The following is a 25,099-nucleotide window of genomic DNA, read 5'->3' as shown; positions in this document are numbered from 1 at the left end:
TGTCCTTTTCTCTTCTACATTTATTTATGGCTCAACATCCGAGTTTCAAATAATAATAATAATAATAATAATATGAAACTCGGATGTTGAGCCATAAATAAATGTAGAAGAGAAAAGGACATATGGATACGAGTTAAGAGTAACTCTCCATCACTGTAACATGATACTTTATACAGTCAGAAAGTGCAATAACTAGGCACAAAACTGACAGAGTACTGAAACATTCGACGTCCTGACACCTAGCTTCAACACATCTCCATAGCGCTAACCGACAGCCTTCCAACTTGGAAGGTTCAAGGTTATGGAAAGACCAAAGAGGGGAAGGCTAGTTATTGCACTTTCTGACTGTATAAAGTATCATGTTACAGTGATGGAGAGTTACTCTTAACTCGTATCCATATGTCCTTTTCTCTTCTACAATAATAATAATAATAATTTGAAAGTAGGACGGAGGCAGAAAATATTACAAAAAAAGTATTGTCTACGCATGCATCTACGCAAGAGTCACCACCAGCCAATTAGGACATGTGTCAAAGTATTGAACGTTTTCGTTCCCTTCTTGTCAAAATACTACAGGGAATGATGGAAATAAGCTAAAAGACTACAACTATAAGGAAAAGAAGTTCAGAAATATATCACTCCAATTATGTGTAGAAGTGACACGAAAAAAATAGATGTGAAGAATCAAGAAAACAGCATGCAAATCCAATAAGTGACAAAAACGTAGTGACAAGAAAAAGAGAGAAACATCAAGAGATCTATTTCGCACCTTCACGACGAACAGTGCCAAACAACTGTAAAGACAACACATTCTCCTTCTGAACACAAAGCTCAGGGTCTAACTTACGTATGTACAAAGCTTCCAACACGGCAAGATGTAACAAAGACCTACCACGCGACAAAACAGAGAATACATCATCGGAGTACCACTCACGACAACTAGCAGTGCCCGTTTCTCTCTTTTTCTTGTCACTACGTTTTTGTCACTTATTGGATTTGCATGCTGTTTTCTTGATTCTTCACATCTATTTTTTTCGTGTCACTTCTACACATAATTGGAGTGATATATTTCTGAACTTCTCGCTCCACATATACTGGCATACACAGAGACATAGACAGCAATAGCGACAACACACAAAGTGAAGGGTAGTTGGCCGCAGCCAGATGTGAACCGGATAACGAGTGAGGTATGGAAGCAAGCAAGGACTGAGAACAGAGTGTCTCAGATAGAATAGTCGTGCCAGTGGATAGCAGAAATAGGCCATGATGCAGAACCACTTGGGACCGTCAGATTAATTTTCCTGGACCGAGCCAGCCGGGAAAAAACCCTCGCGCCGACGGACGCATTTGTGAGGGAAAAAACCGGGTGTATATCCCCAATGGCGATTAGGCATCATGTAGGCCTGGCAAGCACATCACGGCAAACAGTGATAAAAAGCATTGATAATATGCACAGAAATAAAGGGTGGGAGGGCAGGGACACTGGTGAGACTCAAAACTGACTGAAGAAGTCAGGAAAAGAAGCGACAACAAAGAACACACCAGATGCCATATTTGCAACTGAAAATATTTCGCGAGAACTCATTTCTCGCCTATCTCGCTGCGCTCGGCCGGCGAGAAATACAACTTCTCGCTCCACATATACTGGCATACACAGAGACATAGACAGCAATAGCGACAACACACAAAGTGAAGGGTAGTTGGCCGCAGCCAGATGTGACTCAGAAAAAGCATAGCGCGGCGAAAACGAGAAAGAAGGCAGAGAGATGCAAACAAGACAAGAAGACTGACAGAGAGAGAGTACGGGACAAAACGAGTAGGCTATGACCTACACAAAGTTTCTCAAAGTCCAAGGATCTAGCACCCTGATCTGGTGCAGTACGTCCCAGTTCAGTGCTGAGGAACCACCCACCAAACTGAGTGTGAGAGCATGTAGGGTGTCTATAGTAGTTCAGGTGTCAGGAACTGGCCAGCCAGGACTTGATAGTGATACGTCCACGCAGTGCGCATGAACAAGGCATCTGATTCTCAACCCTGACTGAACAGCAGGTGGCGACTATAAAGATCACAGATAGCAGATATATCGGTTCAGTTTGGGCTGCACAGGATCAATCCTCCCATAGCCAACCCCTGAAGTACTCTAAAGCAGGGAGTAGAGAAGAGAAAGGAGAAAGAACAAGCAGGAAAAGCACACAGAACAGCAGAGTAAGTCATCTGGAAGCAAGAATCATGTACAGGGTTGTACCACGAACAGACTCGGGACAAGTGAAACCCGATAGGGCCGGCATGATTAAAATGCACAGCATAAAATTGTTGGAATTAATCCAGGAATATTCACACAGTGCCGCCAGGCCTCACACAGAACACACAGAGCCAATGCAAGAATCCAGTAAGTTAGGCCTGATCCGAATTTGCAAAGTGCATGCAACACCTGTCCAATCGGACTGGTACAGTTGGCCTATTTTGACTTCGCACAGTAGAGAATGAACTCCTCCAGTAAGACATTTTTACTGGGATACAGCTGATACCACACAGTATGCAAGGCATTCCTCTAATAGGACAGATAATGAAACTGGAACTCAATATTTAACTCTCGGTGACCGAAACGTATAGCCGGTAAGATCATTCTACTGGGACCCGTCCAACATGGTACGTGGCGAACGCATTCATTCATCGAGACGATCAGACAGACTCAACTGACATCGCACATTGCACAATACGTCAACTACATGTAGTAAGCCATTGATATTGGGAGGTGGCGGACATTACACAGTACCCAATGCACCCATAGAGACTGTTATGCGGGGACCCGTCTGACATTGTATAGTACACAATCTGACGAGCGAATAAGACTGGAATGAACTCCTCCAGTAAGACATTTTGACTAGGACACAACTGACCCCACGCAGTATGCAAGCACTCCTCCAATGAGACACAATGATACTGGAAATCGACATTATAACTTTCGGTAAACAATACGTACATCCGGTAAGACCATTCTACTGGGACTCAACCCAACATTGTACGTGGCGTAATGCACTCATTCTTTGACACAATCGTACAGAGACACAACTGACATCGTACATTGCACAATACGTCAACTAGTAAGACATTGATATTGGGAGGTGGCGGACACTGCCGGGCTGTAAGTGCCTTACGTTGTACGGTGCATAAGGCGCTCATCCAGTGAGACAGTTATATGGGCACTCATCTGGCGTCGCACAGTGTAGAACACACTCATCCAGGGCGACAGATCTAGAGGGGTTCGGCTGGCATTGGACAGTGCACAATGCACTCTTCCGGTAAGACAGTCATACCGGGCCTCCACCGTCATCTCGCAGTGCACAATGCACTCTTCCAGTAAGACAGTTATACTGGGGATCCCCCGTCATCTCGCAGCGCACAATGCACTCTTCCAGTAAGACAGTTATACTGGGAATCCTCCATCATCTCGCAGTGCACAATGCACTCTTCCAGTAAGACAGTTATACTGGGAATCCTCCGTCATCTCGCAGGGCACAATGCACTCTTCCAGTAAGACAGTTATACTGGGAATCCTCCATCATCTCGCAGTGCACAATGCACTCTTCCAGTAAGACAGTTATACTGGGCATCCACCGTCACCTCGCAGAGCACAATGCACTCTTCCAGTCAGACATACCGGGATCCGTTGGACATCGCACAGCTCCCGATGCACTCCTTCGGTGAGACAGCTCTATCGGGTCTCATATGACATTGCACAGCGCATAATGTGCTCGTCAATTCAGACAGTTACACCAGGAATCAACACTGACACTCAGCGCACAATGTACTCATCACGTAAGACAGGTCTGGGATAGCACATCGCACGATGCGTTCATCCAGTAAGACAGTTACACCAGGACATGTCCACCAACACGCTATGCGAAGTACACTCATCCAGAAACACAGTTTTACCACACAGCGCATAATGTGCTTGTCAATTAGGACAGTTACACCAGGAATCATAGCCGACACTCAGTGCACGATGCACTCATCAGGCAGGACCGATCTAACATAGCACAATGCACAATGCGTTCAGTAAGACAGATACAGCAGGACTTGTCCGCCCGCACAGTATGCGCAGCACACTCATTCCGAAACACAGTTATGCCACCAGCACACAGTGTGCCATACGCGCATTTACTAAAGTTAGCTTCGCATAGGCGAATTTGTAGATTCATCCACTGACGCACAAATAATGCACCGACGCTGTACAATGGATATACTGGAAGCGGAACTAGTGTAGTACCCTACCCCGCATAAAGTACTGGAATTGCAAACATTGCCTGTAGGGGTGTAAAGCAATCGAATGATTACTATAATCTGGAGCTTATTCGATTGTACAACAATTTACTACGCCTGACCACCTACACGTAAGAAAGCACTTTATACCACCATATACAAATCCGGCATGGTTGGCGGCGCTACTCTCGTTACCGAATGATTTGGTGCGTGCCAGAGGAAGAGAAAGGGAGAGACAATCTCCATTATAATAGGATGCTTGGAGTACAGAAACAAGTAATTTCATTCACGACCGCAACAAAGCCCGAACGGAGGTGACTGGAGTACACTATGGCACCAATCTGTTAAACCTATGAGAAAAAGCATACAATAAATTCAACTTATCTGGATAGTCACTGGCGGCAGCCACGATCCGTCATCTGGCCTCGTGATCTCGCGGCTGGCGATGGCTGATTGCCCAGTGGCAGCTGCGGCTGTAGGCTACTGTAGGTACTGCAGTGGTCATTGATTTTGCTGGAGATGGCATCATGGTTTCTTCGTCCTGCCTGTTTTGCGTGCAGCGTAATCATCAGCATCAAATCATCACCACAACATTCCAAACTTTTCCTCCGCAATTCTCAGAAGTTTGTTTCATGTGTATCTCAGGCTCGCGCGATGGTCGATGGATGACATAGCGCCTTGCTGGTGTCTTGCACGGACATGGGGCTTGGCGCCGTCCTTGGTTGCGAACAGTTCGATTTTTTGTTCACACTGTTGTTCGCAGCATTTTTGGCTACGAGTATGAGCGAGGGTTTTGTTTGCTGGAGTTTGGGGTTGAGGCCCGTTCCAGACAATGTCCTCAGCTCCTGGATCTTGTCCTGTGGGTGTTGCGGTTTCAACTGCTGGCTTTCCACGGGACGTGTCAGATTCCGTCACGCAGGGGACCTGTACGCCTCGGATGTTGGTCAGTTGGATGGCGAAGACGGCGATTCGGGGGACTCGGGGGTAGCCGACGACGATGTGATCGGAGGGGATGTCAAAGGCGCTGAGAAAGAAGCATTATGGTCGAGGGATCCTGACAAAGAAGTTCGTTCAAGGAAAATCCTACGGAGATCGAAAAAACCGGTCCACACTGGTGAGACTCAAAACTGACTGAAGAAGTCAGGAAAAGAAGCGACAACAAAGAACACACCAGATGCCATATTTGCAACTGAAAATATTTCGCGAGAACTCATTTCTCGCCTATCTCGCTGCGCTCGGCCGGCGAGAAATACAACTTCTTTTCCTTATAGTTGTAGTCTTTTAGCTTATTTCCATCATTCCCTGTAGTATTTTGACAAGAAGGGAACGAAAACGTTCAATACTTTGACACATGTCCTAATTGGCTGGTGGTGACTCTTGCGTAGATGCATGCGTAGACAATACTTTTTTTGTAATAATAATAATAATAATAATAATAATAATAATGTAGAAGAGAAAAGGACATATCGATACGAGTTAAGAGTAACTCTCCATCACTGTAACATGATACTATATACAGTCAGAAAGTGCAATAACTAGGCACAAAACTGACAGAGTACTGAAACATTCGACGTCCTGACACCTAGCTTCAACACACCTCCGTAGCGCTAACCGACAGCCTTCCAACTTGGAAGGTTCAAGGTTATGGAAAGACCAAAGAGGGGAAGGCAAGCGCAACGAAAATGAAATGTCGGTTAGCGCTACGGAGGTGTGTTGAAGCTAGGTGTCAGGACGTCGAATGTTTCAGTACTCTGTCAGTTTTGTGCCTAGTTATTGCACTTTCTGACTGTATATAGTATCATGTTACAGTGATGGAGAGTTACTCTTAACTCGTATCGATATGTCCTTTTCTCTTCTACATTTATTTATGGCTCAACATCCGAGTTTCAAATAATAATAATAATAATAATTAAAAATTCGACGAGGAGACAATAATTTTAATATGGCAATAAGTAGGACGAGCTGAAGCGACATGTGGACTACTTTATTAACAATGTAAGCGATGGAGACGATGCAAGAAACAACCTAAAGGGTAAGGAAAAATACATGTAAGAAGAAAAAGGGCAATGGAAAAAAAAAGATGATTCGAACAAGTTTTCGTACAACACTCTTCAGGAATCACCGTTGTACTAAAGAACAAAATGAGAACAAAGGAAATAATATAGCAATCAAGGTAGGGTGACACGATACAATGACAGCACTAGAATATCGAGGTGCGATTTCTCACAAAAGTGTGCAGAAAACAAGGGTATACAAGTAAGAACTAAGCGTGACAAGTGTGTATCAGCAACAAAAAACAAAAAAGTGAGAACGAATGATAATAATAACAATAATAAACAAGAAGGTGACAAAACACATTTAGGCACAAGTGGCAACAACGTTGCCACACTACACAACAGAACATTATTTGAACAATTTTAAGGTAATAACACTATCTTTCTGGACACACAAATTCGGCTTATGAATGCGCTGACAAACAGCTTCCAAAACTTGTAACTGCAAAAGATAACCATGACGAGCACGGCACAAAACAGAAAAACAGGAATCAGAATAAGTACGACAACAGTCAGTACTAGAAACCAAATGATTGTATACTGAAGACTTGTTATTACGAGACGGACGCACACAATCTCGACTCACGCGCACACCCTCACACTCACTCTCACCCTCACTCAGCTCACCTTCTCCCTCACTGTCCGAATCAGAACCTGCTCCGTCATCCACCGCGGTTTGACTCTCCTCCTCACTTGCATCGTCCTGCGTCTCACCTTCACCACCCACGCCAACCCTGAATGCCGTTGCCTTCACGTCAGTCGTCGTCCTTTCCGATTGTTTCCTTTGTATTTTTACCGTGAATTCATAGGTCCGGTTGTAATCTGCTGTAGATCTCCGTGGTCTGTCATTTGCTGCTTTGTTTTGTGGATTAGTTGTTGTTGTTGTTGGATGTGAACCTGGTGTTGTTGTTGGATGTGCAGCTGGTGTTGTTGTTGCAGCCATGGTTGTTGGTCTTTCTGTTGGATCCAGCTCTGGTTCCGGTGGGACAAATCGACCGCCGCGGGTGCTCCCCACCAACACAGACCTCGAAGGAGGAGGGTCAGGGGGAGGCAGAGGTGCTGTCACCACTCGAGGCACAGTCCCATGCAAAGCACCCAGAGACACAGACTTAGGCACACCCGAGGGCTGCACCAATGGCGGTTCCGCACGCACCTCCAAAGAGCTGCCAAGCTCCAGCCCGTCCAACACAGATGTCAGAGGGGGAGTGGCAGACAGCGGCAGGGAACTATCCTGCCGTCTAGGTGATGGGTTTTTCCTAGGCCTCCCGCGTTTGGGCCTCTCAGATTGCGCACTGGGTGGAAGGATGTGAAGTGGAGTGTGTTGTTTGATACGTGCGTTCAGGTGCTGAACAGTCCTACCAACATACCGACTAGCACAATGTCGGCATTCGAAGTTGTAGATAACATGACTGAGGTGGAGGGTTGGTAGGACGTCCTTCCGCACCGTGAACGCACGCATTGTTGTGAAGACTGGCACAAAATGTACTGCATAATAAGTACGACGGACGATAGACTTGACTGCGTGACACACTTTGATCGATTCCTGCCCCTTCCATGGCAAACATAGATAGACGGGACAGCGAGGTGGACCAATCAGCACCGATTTCGGTTTCTGCTCCATGGACAGAAACTTGCGTAAGTTGCGTAAGTTTCTGTCCATGGAGCAGAAACCGAAATCGGTGCTGATTGGTCCACCTCGCTGTCCCGTCTATCTATGTTTGCCATGGAAGGGGCAGGAATCGATCAAAGTGTGTCACGCAGTCAAGTCTATCGTCCGTCGTACTTATTATGCAGTACATTTTGTGCCAGTCTTCACAACAATGCGTGCGTTCACGGTGCGGAAGGACGTCCTACCAACCCTCCACCTCAGTCATGTTATCTACAACTTCGAATGCCGACATTGTGCTAGTCGGTATGTTGGTAGGACTGTTCAGCACCTGAACGCACGTATCAAACAACACACTCCACTTCACATCCTTCCACCCAGTGCGCAATCTGAGAGGCCCAAACGCGGGAGGCCTAGGAAAAACCCATCACCTAGACGGCAGGATAGTTCCCTGCCGCTGTCTGCCACTCCCCCTCTGACATCTGTGTTGGACGGGCTGGAGCTTGGCAGCTCTTTGGAGGTGCGTGCGGAACCGCCATTGGTGCAGCCCTCGGGTGTGCCTAAGTCTGTGTCTCTGGGTGCTTTGCATGGGGCTGTGCCTCGAGTGGTGACAGCACCTCTGCCTCCCCCTGACCCTCCTCCTTCGAGGTCTGTGTTGGTGGGGAGCACCCGCGTCGATTTGTCCCACCGGAACCAGAGCTGGATCCAACAGAAAGACCAACAACCATGGCTGCAACAACAACACCAGCTGCACATCCAACAACAACACCAGGTTCACATCCAACAACAACAACAACTAATCCACAAAACAAAGCAGCAAATGACAGACCACGGAGATCTACAGCAGATTACAACCGGACCTATGAATTCACGGTAAAAATACAAAGGAAACAATCGGAAAGGACGACGACTGACGTGAAGGCAACGGCATTCAGGGTTGGCGTGGGTGGTGAAGGTGAGACGCAGGACGATGCAAGTGAGGAGGAGAGTCAAACCGCGGTGGATGACGGAGCAGGTTCTGATTCGGACAGTGAGGGAGAAGGTGAGCTGAGTGAGGGTGAGAGTGAGTGTGAGGGTGTGCGCGTGAGTCGAGATTGTGTGCGTCCGTCTCGTAATAACAAGTCTTCAGTATACAATCATTTGGTTTCTAGTACTGACTGTTGTCGTACTTATTCTGATTCCTGTTTTTCTGTTTTGTGCCGTGCTCGTCATGGTTATCTTTTGCAGTTACAAGTTTTGGAAGCTGTTTGTCAGCGCATTCATAAGCCGAATTTGTGTGTCCAGAAAGATAGTGTTATTACCTTAAAATTGTTCAAATAATGTTCTGTTGTGTAGTGTGGCAACGTTGTTGCCACTTGTGCCTAAATGTGTTTTGTCACCTTCTTGTTTATTATTGTTATTATTATCATTCGTTCTCACTTTTTTGTTTTTTGTTGCTGATACACACTTGTCACGCTTAGTTCTTACTTGTATACCCTTGTTTTCTGCACACTTTTGTGAGAAATCGCACCTCGATATTCTAGTGCTGTCATTGTATCGTGTCACCCTACCTTGATTGCTATATTATTTCCTTTGTTCTCATTTTGTTCTTTAGTACAACGGTGATTCCTGAAGAGTGTTGTACGAAAACTTGTTCGAATCATCTTTTTTTTTTCCATTGCCCTTTTTCTTCTTACATGTATTTTTCCTTACCCTTTAGGTTGTTTCTTGCATCGTCTCCATCGCTTACATTGTTAATAAAGTAGTCCACATGTCGCTTCAGCTCGTCCTACTTATTGCCATATTAAAATAATAATAATAATAATAATAATAACGAGCAATCCGTCCCTTCCGAGCCGAGCCTTTATCTCATCAAATTCGATGTCGGTAATCTTTTTTGTTCTTTTCACAAACCTTAGCTGGTCCATGAGGTGCTGCTTAGACAACGGTCGGTCGGGGCGCAGCTGAGTCCATTCCATCAGCATCCGGTCTCCGTACACACGTACCGTACCGCCGACTGAGGCTATAAGATATCATCTTGCAACATCTTCGTTGTCCTGTCGGCTCCATTTCAACCTACTGTTGGCTGGCTCGGACATACACTAACGGCAAATACTACACAAAATGATAGACAAGGGCTACTTGACACGAGGAATGCAACAGTGGGAAAAGCGAAAAGGAATAGGAGCGGGCAGTATGTGGAGAAGCCCACTCTGCCAGAGCTCCTATTTTTCAAACTTGCTTCTGCATTATTATTATTATTATGTCCTGGCATCCTCCATCGTACTGCTTATTTCTGTCCGTCTCTCAGTTTCTGCGTCGGCTTTCAATATTTTTGCTTTGGTTTTTACAATCCTTTTTGCTTCGGTCTTCATTGCGTTGGCCATTTATCTATTTTTTTTTCTCTCATTACCCTTGGTCTCTTTTGGCCCGGTGATGGGGTTCTTACCTCATGTCATGACAACGTGAGTGAAATAAAGCCAACTCCATAATATACACCCGGTTTTTTCCCTCACAACTGCGTCCGTAGGCGCGAGGGTTTTTCCCGGCTGGCTCGGTCCAGGAAAATTAATCTGATGGTCCCAATTGGTTCTGCATCATGGCCTATTTCTGCTATCCACTGGCACGCCTATTCTATCTGAGACACTCTGTTCTCAGTCCTTGCTTCCATACCTCACTCGTTATCCGGTTCACTTCTGGCTGCGACCAACTACCCTTCACTGTGTATGTTGTCGCTATTGCTGTCTATGTCTCTGTGTATGCCAGTATCTGTGGAGCGAGAAATGTCTGGCATAGCTTGTTGGTAAGTTACATCGATTAGCTTGTGGCACATACTTGACATGACAAGGGAACTTATTTGCTTGATTCGACGTCAGTTTTGTACTAGCTGAGCTCATGAAGCAATCTCCTATTTATGGAGTCGAGTAATGCTGATAAATGCATGGCGGAAGCTTAATAACTACTACAGGTCGTCCCTCGTTAATACATAATCTCTGGGACTTGACAAATGTTATGTATTAACGGGGTTTATGTACTAAACGAAAGTGTACATAACTTGCTTCTATTAGAATTTTTCACTTTTTTCAACTTTTCTGAGTGTTTCTTGCTGCCATGACTAGGGAGCGAGATATTCTTGATTCTCTCGATATAACATAAAAATTGTGTGAGTATTTCGCTCCTGCTCTTGTAGCAGTTGATAATATGGGTGTTGTCTATTTACGAACCAAACCGACTCTCACCAAGCGTGAGGCAAGATGGGTAGAGTTTTTAGCTGACTATGACTTTACGGTCTTTCACAAACCAGGAAAGAAAAACATTGCCGATCCGTTTCCACGCCGTCCAGATCTGTTCAGTGATTCTGAAAGAGGCGGGTCATCCTATCCTCCTAACATTCAGTTGAATGCCATAGAGCATACCCTAGAGATTAATCCAGACATAGGGCAGTTAATTATCAGCGGTTACATTTGCGACAAGGATCTTGCTCCCATTATCAGGAGCCTGAAAAATTCAAGCCATGACAATCTGCACGACTGTTACCTTCTAAATAAAACACCCGGTTATCTTTATCTCAGATCTTCACCACAGAACAGGTTATGCATTCCAAAGAGTAGCAAACTCCGACTCGCCCTGCTTCAAGAATACCATGACTGTGTGACTGCGGGGCATCCCGGTCGAGATCGCACCTATTTCAGACTCGCTAGATATTTCTATTGGCCCAGAATGGGACTGGATGTAAAGGCGTTTGTCAAGTCAAGTGACGTCTGCCAACGAGTTAAAGGCGGCCAGCTAAAAACTGGTCTCTTGCTGAATTTACCAGTGGCCAGTGAGCCGTGGGCGGATATCTCGATGGATTTTATCATGGGTTTGCCTAGGACCGATACAGGTCATGATGCTATATGTATTTGTAGACCCCTTGACAAAGTGTGTACATTTAGCACCTACTTCCTCTACTATTGACGCTAAAGGAAGTGCTGATCTGTATTTTCAACATGTATTTCGACTGCATGGTTTGAGTTCTAGTATTGTATGTGATCGTGATCCAAGATTTACAGCAGCATTTTTTCAGGAATTGTTTGATCGCTTAGGACCGAAACTAGCATTTAGTACTGCCAATCACCCACAGACAGATGGCCTAACTGAACGAGTAAACAGAATAGTAGAGGATATGCTGAGGGCTTTTGTAAATCATAAGCAAGTTAACTGGGATATGCTCCTACCTCTCTGTGAGGTTTCTATCAACAGCGCCACTCAATCATCTACAGGAAACACACCGTTCTTCTTTTAAATTAAAGTCTAAATCCCAGAGCGCCACCCGACTTCTTCAACCCTATTCACGAAGGCAGAGATTCAGCTGATTGGTTGCAAGCAAGACAAGACGCGGTCAAGATCTCACAAGATGCGCTAGTGGCAGCTCAAGCTCGTCAGGCCTTCTATGCAGATCGGACAAGGGTCGAGGGAAAGCTGAAGGTGGGAGATTCGGTAACGGTCTACCGGGATTTCCTTCTGACTCCTGAAGCTCGGGACCGAACATCCCATAAATTACGCCCCAAGTGGTTTGGCCCCTTTCCTATAACCCAGGTGGTCGGCCCGAATGCCTACAAGCTCAAGTTGCCTCATACCAGCCGCTGTCAACCGGTATTTAATGTGTCGGCACTCCGTGCCTACTAGAAGAACGCTATTCCTAGTAGGAGCTGAAGATACCCATGCAGCATCCATCCGTCGAAGGCTCGCAGCGGGTGGTTTATCCAGTCGTGAATGGTGGTCCACTGTCAAGCGTGCCGGTGGGTGTGGGCGTAGCCATGATATCCCTACCCTCAAGGAGGAAAACGGCGAGGAGCTAACCACCAGTAAGGACAAAGCAGAGAGCTTTGCCCGCTACTTTTCAGCGAAATGCAGCCTTGGTGATGACCTTGATGCCAGCGACCTCCCGTATGTACGCCCGCGATCTGATGCTTGTCTTAGTACCATCCACTTTAGGCCACGAACGGTATGCCGTGAACTGAGGAGGATTATCCAGCCCAAAGCCACTGGCTCGGATGGTGTACCAGGACGAGTGTTGAAGCAGTGCTGTGAGGAACTGTGCAGGCCTGTGGCCCAGCTCTTCAGCAAAGCATTCCGCCAAGGCCGGCAACCGTCACTGTGGAAGCTTGCCTCAGTTGTACCTGTGCACAAGAAGGGTTCGAAGTCCGCAACAAAGAACTACCGACCCATATTCCTGCTGCCAATACTGTCAAAGGTCATGGAAGCTATCATCAATCGTAGCCTTATGGGATTCCTTGAGCGCCGGCACATCCTCACCACTAACCAGTACGGCTTCCGCTCCGGCCTGGGAACGCAGGACCTCCTTACCCTACTACACCATCGTTGGAGCACCATGGCTGCAGGGGGCGGAGCTGTGCGGGGTGTTGCTGTGGATATTGCTGGAGCGTTCGATCGAGTCTCCCACCAGGTCTGATCCACAAAGCCCAGCAGTACGGTGTATCTGGCATGCTCCTTGCATGGTTGGGGGACTACCTGCTGGACAGGCGCCTGAGTGTTGTCGTTGGTGGGCAGTAGTCCAGCCCACACCGCATCACAGCCAGTGTTCCGCAAGGTAGCTTGTTGGGACCGACACTGTTCCTCCTCTATACGAACGATGCCGATGACCACCTTCCACCAGGTGTGGATCTGGCCCCTTATGCCGACAACACAACGCTGTTTCAGTGCCTGTCCACCATGGATACCATTGACCACAGCTCGACAGTCCTGCAAAATGCTCTGGGTGCCCTTGTGAATTGGGGCACCAGCTGGAGAATTGCGTTCGAGCCAGCCAAGTCCCAGGCCATGACTATTGACCATCACCGCCCCGCCTGGGACCTCCCAGCAGTACAGTTTGCGGGTGTCCCCCTGAATGGAGAGAGTAACCTCAAGCTTCTTGGAGTAACCTTGGACAGCCAACTTTCCCACCGCAACCAGCTCCGTACCATCGCCATCAGAGCACGCCAGCGTCTCGGGCTCCTGCGGAAGGCCTCGCCGCTCCTGGATTCTCGCAGCCGAGCTACAGTGTACCGTGGGTTTGTACGCCCAGTAATGGAGTACTGCCCATTGGTCTGGATGTGCGCAGCAGATTTTCACTTGCAGCGACTTAACCAGACGCAACGCTCAGCCCTCCACTTGATTGGCCCCGGCGCAATGCTGCAAAGCCTGTCTATCCGGCGCATGGTAGCTGCGTGTACCTACATTTACAAGCTACTGTGCTGCAATCCTACCAGCCCACTTCGTCAGTTCTTGCCTCCCTCTCAAGCCCCCCGACCAGCCCATGTTCGACCCACTCGTCTCTCTCTCGTCCGTCTCGACATGCATAACTACCAGCTTGAGACAGGGCTACCTGTCAATAGCCGGGAAAGTGGCCGTAGAGCTTTCCCCGCCTGTGCTGTCCCTGTATGGAATGCCCTGCCACCCACCGTCCTCAGCCAGCCACCTGACCGGAAACGGCTGCAAAGTTTCAAAGTGTCTGTCTTCCGGCACCTCCGTGCCCAGCAATGGCACTGGGCCACTGACACTTTGTAAGATGTATGCACATCTGCCCACACACTGCTGCATATTGCCATACCCCTCGTGCCCTGCTTACTCTTTTCTCTGGATCTGAATGTGCACCCCTTACGCATTATATAATTATACTATATTTAGTTCTCTCCCCCTCTCTTGCGCCCAACCCTCCCTGCTCGCTCTCTCTCTCTCTCTCCCTCTCTCTCTCTCCCTCTCTCTCTCTCTCTCTCTCATTTTTTATTATTATACTTTATTTAGTTCTCTTTTTTAGTTCTCTTGCTCCCCAACCCTTCCCGATATGTCTCTCTCTCTCTCTCTATGTCTCTCTCTCTCTCCCTCTCTTTCTCTCTCTGCTATTGGCGCGCCTGGTTGTGATGAAGCCGAGACCCAAGTTCGGCAGAGCATCCCAGACCACGCCACCACTCCCCTTATTCATGGCTCACACAGGACGGGTTTACGTGGCTCTAGTAAAAAGAAAAAGAAAAAAAGGAGACAGCCTACGCCTCCGCCTATCACGGACCTTGATGGTCATACCCGCTATGTGGTGGAGAACGTTCTCAGTCACCGCCGCCGGCAGAATCAGCTTTAGTACCTAGTCAAGTGGCAAGGCTACTCTGATGCCACTTGGGACCCTGAACATTACTTGTTGGATGAATCTGGTAATGACATTGTTCCACTTCAGAAGTACAAAACCTTGGCTTCTGCCTGCTGAGTTTTGCAGTTGAACTTCTAGTTTTCACCTTGTTTTGAGCTTATTACACTTTTATTTGCATGGAGTTTCAGTCGTCTTGTGTTACTTCAGTGTGAAGCCTTTTTTCGTCTCGCACGTGTTTGCGCTTATTGTACTTTATTCAACGTGAGCATTTGGGTTATATGCTCCTTCCTCTCCATAGGAGGGGGATGATGTAACAGTTTTCCCCTGTTCGCTTTAACTTTACACTCCCTCGCACCTCGTGCATCTTACGCCTGTCTATTAGCACCTTCATTGGCGCCATTGCCACATGTGTACAATCACCTTTTGCATATAACTGGTTGAGGCACGCTCAACCAGGTCTCTTTCTTTTCAAGTTCGATTAAACCTGTTACAAATGGCAGCTCCACTTTAAGCTAACAGCAGCTCTACTTTGAGCTAACCGAAGCTCTACTTTGAGCTAACCGCAGCTCTACTTTGAGTTAACAGCAGCTCTACCTTTAGCTACCAGCAGCTCTACTTTGAGCTAACCGAAGCTCTACTCTGAGCTAAAAGCAGCTCTACTCTGAGCTAACAGCAACTCTACTTTGAGCTTCAAACCAGTTTTTTTCGAAACCAGCACTCCTCAATCCAAAGATGCCTCATTGCTGACTTGTTTGTTTGAATGATGGGCCTAATTGGGTATAACATCCTAAAGGGGAAGTAAGCCTGAAATCAAATTTTCACCAGATGTAGTCTTCGGGGTGCTGAATTGAATGGTCTTGGTCCGAGGAAGCTGAGACGCTCCCTTCCCCCTGTATTCCCAATCGAACTGGAGCACTTCCACCGAAACTGGATGACTGCGCCCCACCAGATGGAGATTTGTATGCAAATGTCACTAAAAGCGCTATTTCGTTTTTATAAAAGCACGGATGACTACGATTGGCCCATATGTTGTAGTCTTTTGGACGCTGAGTCGACTGGTTTTGGTCCGAAAAGGCTGCAATGCAGCGCTTGGCCCTCATGCCCAATCGAACATGGCCGAACAAGCGGTCACGTGCTGCTGCGTACACCAGTCACCTGGTCACCGCCCCAGCAGGCGACAATTTTCACACCAAGGTTCAACTCAAAGGTTCAACCCGAGTGACTGAAACCCAGTTGTACTTACTCTACGTACGGCAGAAGCCTAAGATTGTGCAGAAATAACAAGGTCTACTTACGGATGCAGTGTTTGAGGTCTGCTGCAAGCTGCGGAGCGTATCCCAAGAGCAGACTTAAGAAGAATTGCTCTTGGTGCTTGACAACCTTCTCATCTAACATTGCTTGAATGGCAGCTGGTGTGTTGGGAATGGTGAGAGCTCTTGCACGACTGGAGTTGGCAATCAGTAGCCATTCCGTCATGCAGTTGGTGTCTTCAGTGACCACCGCAGCTGGTGAATCTATTGAGAAGGCGACAGGATATTGGAAAATGAAATTTACAGATCAAACATTTGGAAATTCGGTAGGCACATCCACACGGGAAGACATCGGAAAGAAACTAGGTGCTTTTCGACGTGGAAGGAGGAACCTTGCTGTCCAGGCCAGAAGGCAGTTCTACTTGTCAGTAGTCCAGAGCAAGCTCGAGTACGCCAGCACTGCCTACGTCCACGGCCTCGCTGACAATGTGAGAGATCAGCTGCTACGCATAAGTAGGAGAGCACTTAGATGCATATTTGAGCATGACACATTCACGCGGACATCATACTTGCTTGAGCGATACCACATAATTAGCTTAGACAAAAGATATCATACTAAGTCCATATTCTTCGTGTTCCGTTGCATCCACAATATCTGCAGTTCACTCCTCTCTGACATGTTCTTCCTACGCCGTGACTGCGCTCACACAGACAGAGTAACCCGCGGCCAAGTCAATAATTCCCTTTCCTTACCCATTGTGCAAGCTCAAGCTGGATACAGATCTATTTCACTCCTCGGTGCTGACCGCTTTAATGCGCTTCCCGAATCCCTTCGCACAAATCATATCCCCAATTCATTTCGCCAGGAACTTAACAATTTCATTCATCTTGGGCACCCTGTAAGAAGACCTTAGGGTCTGTTGGGAATGCCCAAGTAAAATAATAAAATACAATACAATACACACTTAACCCACAGTGCATTGTGACATCATGGCTGCGTCTGCACACTCTAGGGCTAAGCGTGGAGTTTTCTCTAATCCAAAAATGGTGTGCAGTCATCTTTCATCCTTCTACGGGACTACGGGAGTATAATCAATACTTCAAGTATAGGCATATCCGGGTGTAATACCGGTATGCCGCGGCCACAGCTTAGTTTAGGCTAAATGGCTTCAATGAAAGGAGAGAGAAGAGAAAGAAACGGGAATAGTGGATCAAATGTCAAGACTTTACACAAGGGTTTTGCCAAGTATTGGTAGCCGTGCATTGCTGGGATATAACCAAAATTGAACCACCTAAGACAGGTACGTCGGTCCTACTCGGAATTTAATGGTGAGCTTTCATCAAGATTTCGGATACAAACACATTAAAACCAAGTACTGATTTCAGAAGTAATGGTACGATAGGCCTCATCAGATCTACAACTTCGTCTCTTCGTGCGCGAATATGCTCCCGTCATATTGCGTGGTGATGTCTGAGGCATTCATACTTTCCATAGCTCTGATAAAACTATTGTACCTATAAAAGATACAGGTTCCACTTTGTTCTCTTGAAATTTAGTGGAACCTGTATTGAGTAACTGAGTTTTATGTTTCGTTACATTGTCGACAGATCTCCTGTGTACCGGTTTTGTGGCACAATGATTATAGCCATTTGTCGTCTCCATTCTTGTGCAATCATGCATATGTAGGTTGGTTCTCTTTATCTTATTGTGACCTATGTCATAGATGCTGGTTGCCTTGTTGCTTTCTCTCCCCTCTCCTCTCACCCAAGCCATTCTCCATAAGGGAAGCTGTGGACGCAGCATACTGCTGCTATACTTCAGCGCGGGAATGCGTATACTAATACAGGGGTGCCGGAAGGTATTTTAGGGTGGTGCGGTCAGTCATCTGAAGTACGGTTTTCTCATGGGGGGAGGGATGGCGGAGCGGAAATTTTTGGAAAATTAGAGTCCAGATCAGTGTATTTTATTGATTCACGGGGTACCTGGGGCAAAAAGTGGTACGGTCAATACCGTAGTGACCGTACCGTGTCCGACGCCCCTGTAATAATAATGATATATATACATTGAGTGAGCTATCATCAAGATAACACCTGTTCCAGTGTCAGTCAGACGTATCCCCTCACCTCTACCGTCAGGTGCTTCACCTGCCGCTGGATTTATCGGGTGCTTGGGGCCATCGTGAGTTCCATTCAGGAATGGACACGATCATTTACTTTTATGTTCTTAATTTGTTACCATCAAGTTGATGTTCTGTCCTCTTGAAACCCGTGGTTGCATCGGACTATGCTGACTACAGCGTTATGGTTCTCCAGTCCGGACAGTGAGAACTGGTTTTCAAAATGAAAGTACACAACTGTGCATTCTGCATTGTTAAGTATTATTACCAGGATTACAATCCTAACCTTCACTAGTAGACACATTACAATCCTAACCTTCACTAGTACACACATTACAATCCTAACCTTCACTAGGAGATCCGAGCATGCCAAAGAATCATCGACCAGTGTCCTTGTTATCGATTGCATCCAAAGTGTTGGAAAGGATAGTCCACGAGCAACTCACACGATATCTAGTCCAGAGCAATTTATTCCCGCCAACTCAATTCGGCTACAGATCCCACCACTCTACATCCGACGCACTAGTGCTAGCTGTGGAAGGTATCTGTGAGGCCCGCATGAACAAACTCAACACAGGTGTAGCCTTTGTTGATATGTCAAAGGCATTCGATAAAGTGAAACATCAAACTCTTGTGCAAGATCTGTTCGAACTTGGCATCTGCGACACGGCACTCTGTTGGCTGGTGGATTACCTCTCTGATAGAGAACAGTACGTTCAGGTTGGCCAGACTAGAAGTCTCCCGTACACCAGTTACTCAGGTGTCCCCCAGGGTTCGGTACTGGGCCCACTGCTATTTATTGTCTATGCCCGTGGCATAGCAGAAGAACTATCGCCGTTTAATGTGGGAGCAATCCAGTTTGCTGATGACATCTCTATACGCTGTAGCAGGGAGTCTGCGGAAGCTGTTTCTGCACACCTTTCAGCTGCTGTTCAGCACCTGGCCACCTGGCTGAAGGGCCGAGGTTTAATTCTTAATGAAAGAAAGACACAGATATTGCCTATTCCCCCATCCCCATCTCAAGCACTTGACCTGCATGTCATTTGTAATGGGCAGACGCTGCCTGTTGTGAAAACGGCCAAGTATCTTGGCCTACATTTCGACTCAGACATGAGCTGGAACACCATGACAAGCCATGTTGCACGCCGCGTTGCCGCTAAGATTGGGCTACTAAATCGAAGTGCAGCATGTTTGCCTTTTTCTTGCCGTGTTCAGTTTTTCAGGTCCTTTATACTATCAGAATTTGACTATGCATCTGCTGCCTATGCCCCTTTCTTATCGTCTTATCAGGATAAGCGCCTAAATAGTTTGTTCAAACGTGCGGCTCGCTCGGTGTGCAGGGCAGCCCCTCGCACTCACACGGTTCCCTTACTTGAACGCATGAATGCCCATACCCTCAGCATACAGTCAACTTCGCCAATAACGACTGCGGATATAACGACAATTCGCGAATAACGACAGAATTTCCATGCCCAGAGCAAAGTCCCATCCAATTGTAATACATATAATGAGACTTCGGGTATAACGACACCTCGCAAATAACGACACTTTTCTGATGCCCCGCCGAGTGTCGTTATACGCGAAGTTGACTGTATACACCCACATGCACATTCTTGTATTCATTTGGCGCTGCCTGAACAAATCTTCAAGTACTCTGTTTGCAAGCTTTTTCACCCGTAGTCCCTCTCTCCGAACACGAGGAGGGAGCAGCAAGTTACTCATCATTCCTGTCTCCCCCACTGCATCCTCAGCTAAGCGCATAAGCCATGCTGGAGCTATCCTGTGGAACCAGCTCCCAGACACAGCACGCCTCGAAAGAAAGCGCTCCACTTTCAAATCGCTAAGCCTGGCCTTTCTGTTAGGCAGTACCGTCAACTAGGATGAACTCATCTGCTTCACTACCTCTCTCTCTCTCTCTCTCTCTCTCTCTCTCTCTCTCTCTCTCTCTCTCTCTCTCTCTCTCTCTCTCTGTCTCTCTCTCTGTCTCTCTCTCTCTCTCTCTCTATTTCTCTCTCTCTCTCTCACTCACTCACTCTTTTCTTCCCGGTTGCCGTGCTTGTGACTTTTTTCCCCTGCTGCCGTGCTCATATTGGTTATCTAACTACAGCTGTATCCTCTTCTTGGTTCTGTTTGTCCGCTTATTATTACATATTTTTCTTTTCTCTTATTATCAGTGGGACCATTGTCATTAGGTTTAGGCCTGTTTTGGAACTCCACTTCAAATAAAGCCAAACAACAACAACAACAACAACAACAACAACACTAGTAGACACATTACAATCCTAACCTTCACTAGTACACACATTACAATCCTAGGTGAGAAATATCTTTTTCCCATTTGCAAATTCATAATGTCAGCTGGTCAGGTTGGCATGATTTCAAAATTATACATGTTTTGATCAATATTTATGCACTTTAGAAAACTGTGGGCACAAGGTATGCTATCGAGTCCACTAGCTAAAACAGATTTTGAACAGTCAGACGTGCATAATCTAGCACAAACGTACGTCAGACTGTTCAAAATCTGGCTTAGTTGGCGGAATCGGTCGCGCAACTTGTGCACTCACTTTTGCATGCTAAAATATTTCCCTTGGCTCACCATCAAAAATCTTTAAAAAAATTATGTACTTTGGATGATAATTGGGGAAATGTTCACGAAGATACACCTGTTGTCTGGCTACATCTCTCATTTTCGGTAAAATAAAATCCGCCGAACACCTTTACCACACACTCGCTTCTGAACAGAACAAAATTTATGATGAATTTCAATTCAAACTCTTCTTTTTGCTGCTTTTTTTCCAAAGGCTTATTGTCAATTTTTACAAAAGGTGAAACGATACCCACGTAAACTAGTGGTGGATCTGTGTACATGTCCAATATACAAAAGCGAGAATTCTCAGAATTCCTTGAGTGATACCACAAAGGCAGACGAGAACATAGACAAGAGTCCAGATCAGAGTTGCAAAGCTGCGTTTCATTCATACATGTATAGCAAGGCTAAGGTAAACCTCAGACAACTGACTCAGTTGTCTGAGGTTTACCTTAGCCTTGCTATGTGCATTAAGGTGGCCCCATACATGGCTAAAAAAACGTGATTTTTTGGACTTGGAGCAAAATTCTGCACACTTTCGCGTGTTTCCATGAAACGACAAGTTGCGCACGGTCTGTTCACAATCAATACAGTGCTGCCAAAAAATGACAGCGTGCAACAAAAAATCTTTCCTTGCAAGGGCACATTTTCGGCCATATCTCTTGAACGGCTGGTCAGATCGAGACAAATTTATTTTTCAGAGATTTTGCAGCTATTCATGCTATTTCAACTGATCTAGCGTTCGCCATGAATTTACAAATCCGATTTTTTAGGAAATTGTTAGGTGATATGTCACCTCAATTAATTAAGGTGGCAGCCTACCCATAAATTTCATATGGCATTCAATTGACCGTAACTTTGGTGTCTCTCAATGGATTTGAGTGACATTTTTTTACACACTCCTGCCACTATCCTGGTCCTCTGGACATGATTTAAAAGTTCTTGCGCCTCACTGAAATGGCTTTCCAGGCCGGAAAAACTCAAAATTCCGGCATAGTGCCACGGTGTGCGAGCCATCCAGGAGCCAAAAAAATGCATTTACAATTTTTTCACATTTTCTTGCCCATTCTGTCCCTGCGCCGCGGGATCCAAACCTAAAAGAAGTCCAGAAGCAGCCATGGGTGGTGGGATAGGGCCCCTGAACGTGCCCCTGGAATTTGTCACAACGGCACGAGTGGGCGTTCTCTCACAGACTCCCACAGACCCAAGTCAATTTTTGTTTTGTTTTTGTTTAGCACGTGCTACGAGGTCGTACCTTTGATAAAACTTACAGTGCTGGGGCCTCCACAGCAAGCCATTTCCACAGCGCTGCACACCAAATCCAGGATACCCGAAAAATCGGCAAAGACTACCACTCACGTTCCACAACTGCCTAGTACTGAATCCTACCTGACTTCTTGACACGACTCAAACTTGCCAAAGTCACTAACTCAACGTCAACTACAATAATCAAGCCACATATCTGCAACGTAACCATTGGTAACGGGGGTGCTGGCAAAAGTCCTGCTGCACGGCGGCGGGCGAAGCCCCCCCCCCCCGCCCCCGCTGTGCAGCCCAATACATGGCTAAAAAACGTGATTTTTGGACTTGGAGCAAAATTCTGCACACTTTCGCGTTTCCATGACCATGATACGACAAGACGGTCTGCCCAGATTCAAATACAGTGCTAGTGCTGCCAAAAAGTGACAGCGTGCAACAAAAAAAATCAAAAAAAATCTTTCCTTGCAAGGGCACATTTTCGGCCATAACTCTTGAACGGCTGGTCAGATCGAGACAAGATTTTCAGGGTTTTGTAGCTATTCATCCAACAATGATCTAGCTGATTTTCTCTGTTCTCTTCTACAGTCTACTATAATTATGTATGTACTTGTACATGCATTACTTGCTTGCATGCAAATACTACTTTGTGTCTGGCTGGTTTGACAAGTTCCTGTCATACAGCTGTCACCAGACCAGCCCTGTGAGTACAGCAGGTGATGCATGACTTTATGCTTTGGCACAGAGATCATACAATACTCTTAGGCTGCAATGCTGGTACATGTATGAATTGTACATATTATTAGATGTACATGTACACATACAATGGAGACAAAATGCTGTGGAGCTGTAACTTCAAGTCTTGGCCACCATCACACAGCCGCGCTTGGATGCATGCCGAATGCTGCTGTATGATAATCACCGATATGAAAGTTGAATTCACAGCCACACTGGCGTCCGCATCCATTATGTCATCACTGTTCTATACATTAGTTCATAGAGCACTCTGATTCAAGCGGCCTCGACCAATCTGCATGTTTAGATAGTTCTTTAAAAAAACTGTTTCTGACCGGTCATAATAAAATTGAATTGAGTTTCATGCACATCACACCGCTGATTGCCATAAACGTCAACACACACAAGATAACAATGTACATGTACGTCGTCTACAACGTACGTGGTGTTTGACTGTTATCAAACTTCTTACCGGCATCGTCCGGCACCACTGGTGTTGGTGAGGCCATAGCCTGTCCACAGTTCACCGTCATCACCAGCAGCAGCAGCAATGGAGCCAGATACAGTAGTAGGTATGCCATGATACTGCCTAGCTGTAGGCTGCGCATAGCTACACCTGACACCAGAGGGTAGTTCGCAGTATCACTATCAGACTACTGGGTTAGCTATCGGACTCGAGAACACCTGATGATCAGCTGGAGAGGAATTGGTTGAGAAAAAAGAATTGTGGGCCAGTCAACGTTTTTAGCACCTATTCTAACTCACTGCCGTTCATGTACATTCATACGTTAAACGGAGTACAGCTTGAATATGTACATTGCGGCCTTCGCGGCTCCAAACCCGTGCCTGGCACGGCGATCACGAGTGACCTCACGCCCTAGTACTAGTAGTGACAACCTGTCTGGTTCCAGAACATGACATTGACAGTTTTGCACACAATAAACAAGTCCATGGCTGACAAAGCAACTTTGTCCTACATCACGTATACTCACGCCTGTACACAGTTGAGCATGTCCGTGGTGTTTGCATGCTTGCAGTTGCTAGGTGATGTGTGCTACTCCAAGTACATCTACGAGTCTACAACATGTCCATGCTCATGTGGTTACTATAAATGTATTCAAGCTAGACCAGATTTAGCAACACCAATATTATTCCGTTCTGCCTACCAAGGATCGACACTGACCCACGCTGCTATCTGGTGTCACGTGGTGATTGTCGCACCACTGGAAACTATGTGTCTCTGTACGTTTGCAGCCCTGATGATGTTTGCAGCGCTGGTGATGTTTCCAGCCCTGGTGATGTTTGGCACCCAGAACATTATACTAACCCTGTTGTGGTGCTCTTCGGACAGAATCTTCCTCAGCCTACTCCAGTTCACTGTTGAAGCGAGGATTCCCGGAAACATGGCGCATTTCCTGTTCTGTGCTTGAGTTTTTGTGATTTTACAGGTATTCATCCCAAGTGGTGATGGGTTTTCACCACAGTTCAACCGGCGGTCTCGAGGTCCCTTGCGTGAGGAACTCCCGCCATTTTCCTAATCAACATTCCAATTACCGCTATCTTCTGGAAGAACGCTCTCTCTCTACTCACTGTCAATCCCTTATTACACAGGATATCAGTGTGGACAGTGGCATATACCGTAAAACAGCATACATCTTACCACACTTTTTTCTTGCAATATGATGATTTCTTTTGACCTTTATGACAACCCCATTTCATTATTGCAATTTCAAATTTCATTTATTGTTATTAATGTAGAAGAGAAAAGGACATATGGATACGAGTTAAGAGTAACTCTCCATCACTGTAACATGATACTTTATACAGTCAGAAAGTGCAATAACTAGGCACAAAACTGACAGAGTACTGAAACATTCGACGTCCTGACACCTAGCTTCAACACATCTCCGTAGCGCTAACCGACAGCCTTCCAACTTGGAAGGTTCAAGGTTATGGAAAGACCAAAGAGGGGAAGGCAAGCGCAACGAAAACGAGCAAAAGCTACAGTCCCAACGGAACAAAGAATGTCGATTGTTACTGGACGATGACGAGACCAGTACGATATTTGACAAAGCGGTCTAACTACAATTCGAAGCAGCAAAGCAGCACACCACCCAACTTGGGT

The 25,099-nt window shown here is 46.3% G+C and overlaps 2 protein-coding genes across 2 annotated transcripts in view; both read right to left on the bottom strand.

The window, feature by feature from the left end:
* The window catches only part of LOC135824396 (uncharacterized), a 49,895-nt gene that overhangs the window by 7,103 nt on the left and 17,693 nt on the right, over positions 1-25,099 (bottom strand). The window lies entirely within an intron of this gene.
* On the bottom strand, positions 1,141-23,701 carry LOC135825204 (uncharacterized). Its single transcript, XM_065337940.1, has 3 exons — positions 23,447-23,701; positions 16,321-16,539; positions 1,141-2,140 (listed from the first exon to the last, which is right to left on the bottom strand). The coding sequence occupies exons 1-3, from the start codon at positions 23,580-23,582 to the stop codon at positions 2,109-2,111; spliced, it is 387 nt and encodes a 128-aa protein (XP_065194012.1). The 5' UTR covers positions 23,583-23,701; the 3' UTR covers positions 1,141-2,108.

Source organism: Sycon ciliatum, chromosome 9 (genome assembly GCF_964019385.1).
Source record: "Sycon ciliatum chromosome 9, ocSycCili1.1, whole genome shotgun sequence".
In the NCBI taxonomy this organism is placed as follows: domain Eukaryota; kingdom Metazoa; phylum Porifera; class Calcarea; order Leucosolenida; family Sycettidae; genus Sycon; species Sycon ciliatum.
The sequence above is the reverse complement of the archived record's forward strand: the minus strand, read 5'-3'. Positions and strand labels throughout refer to the sequence as shown.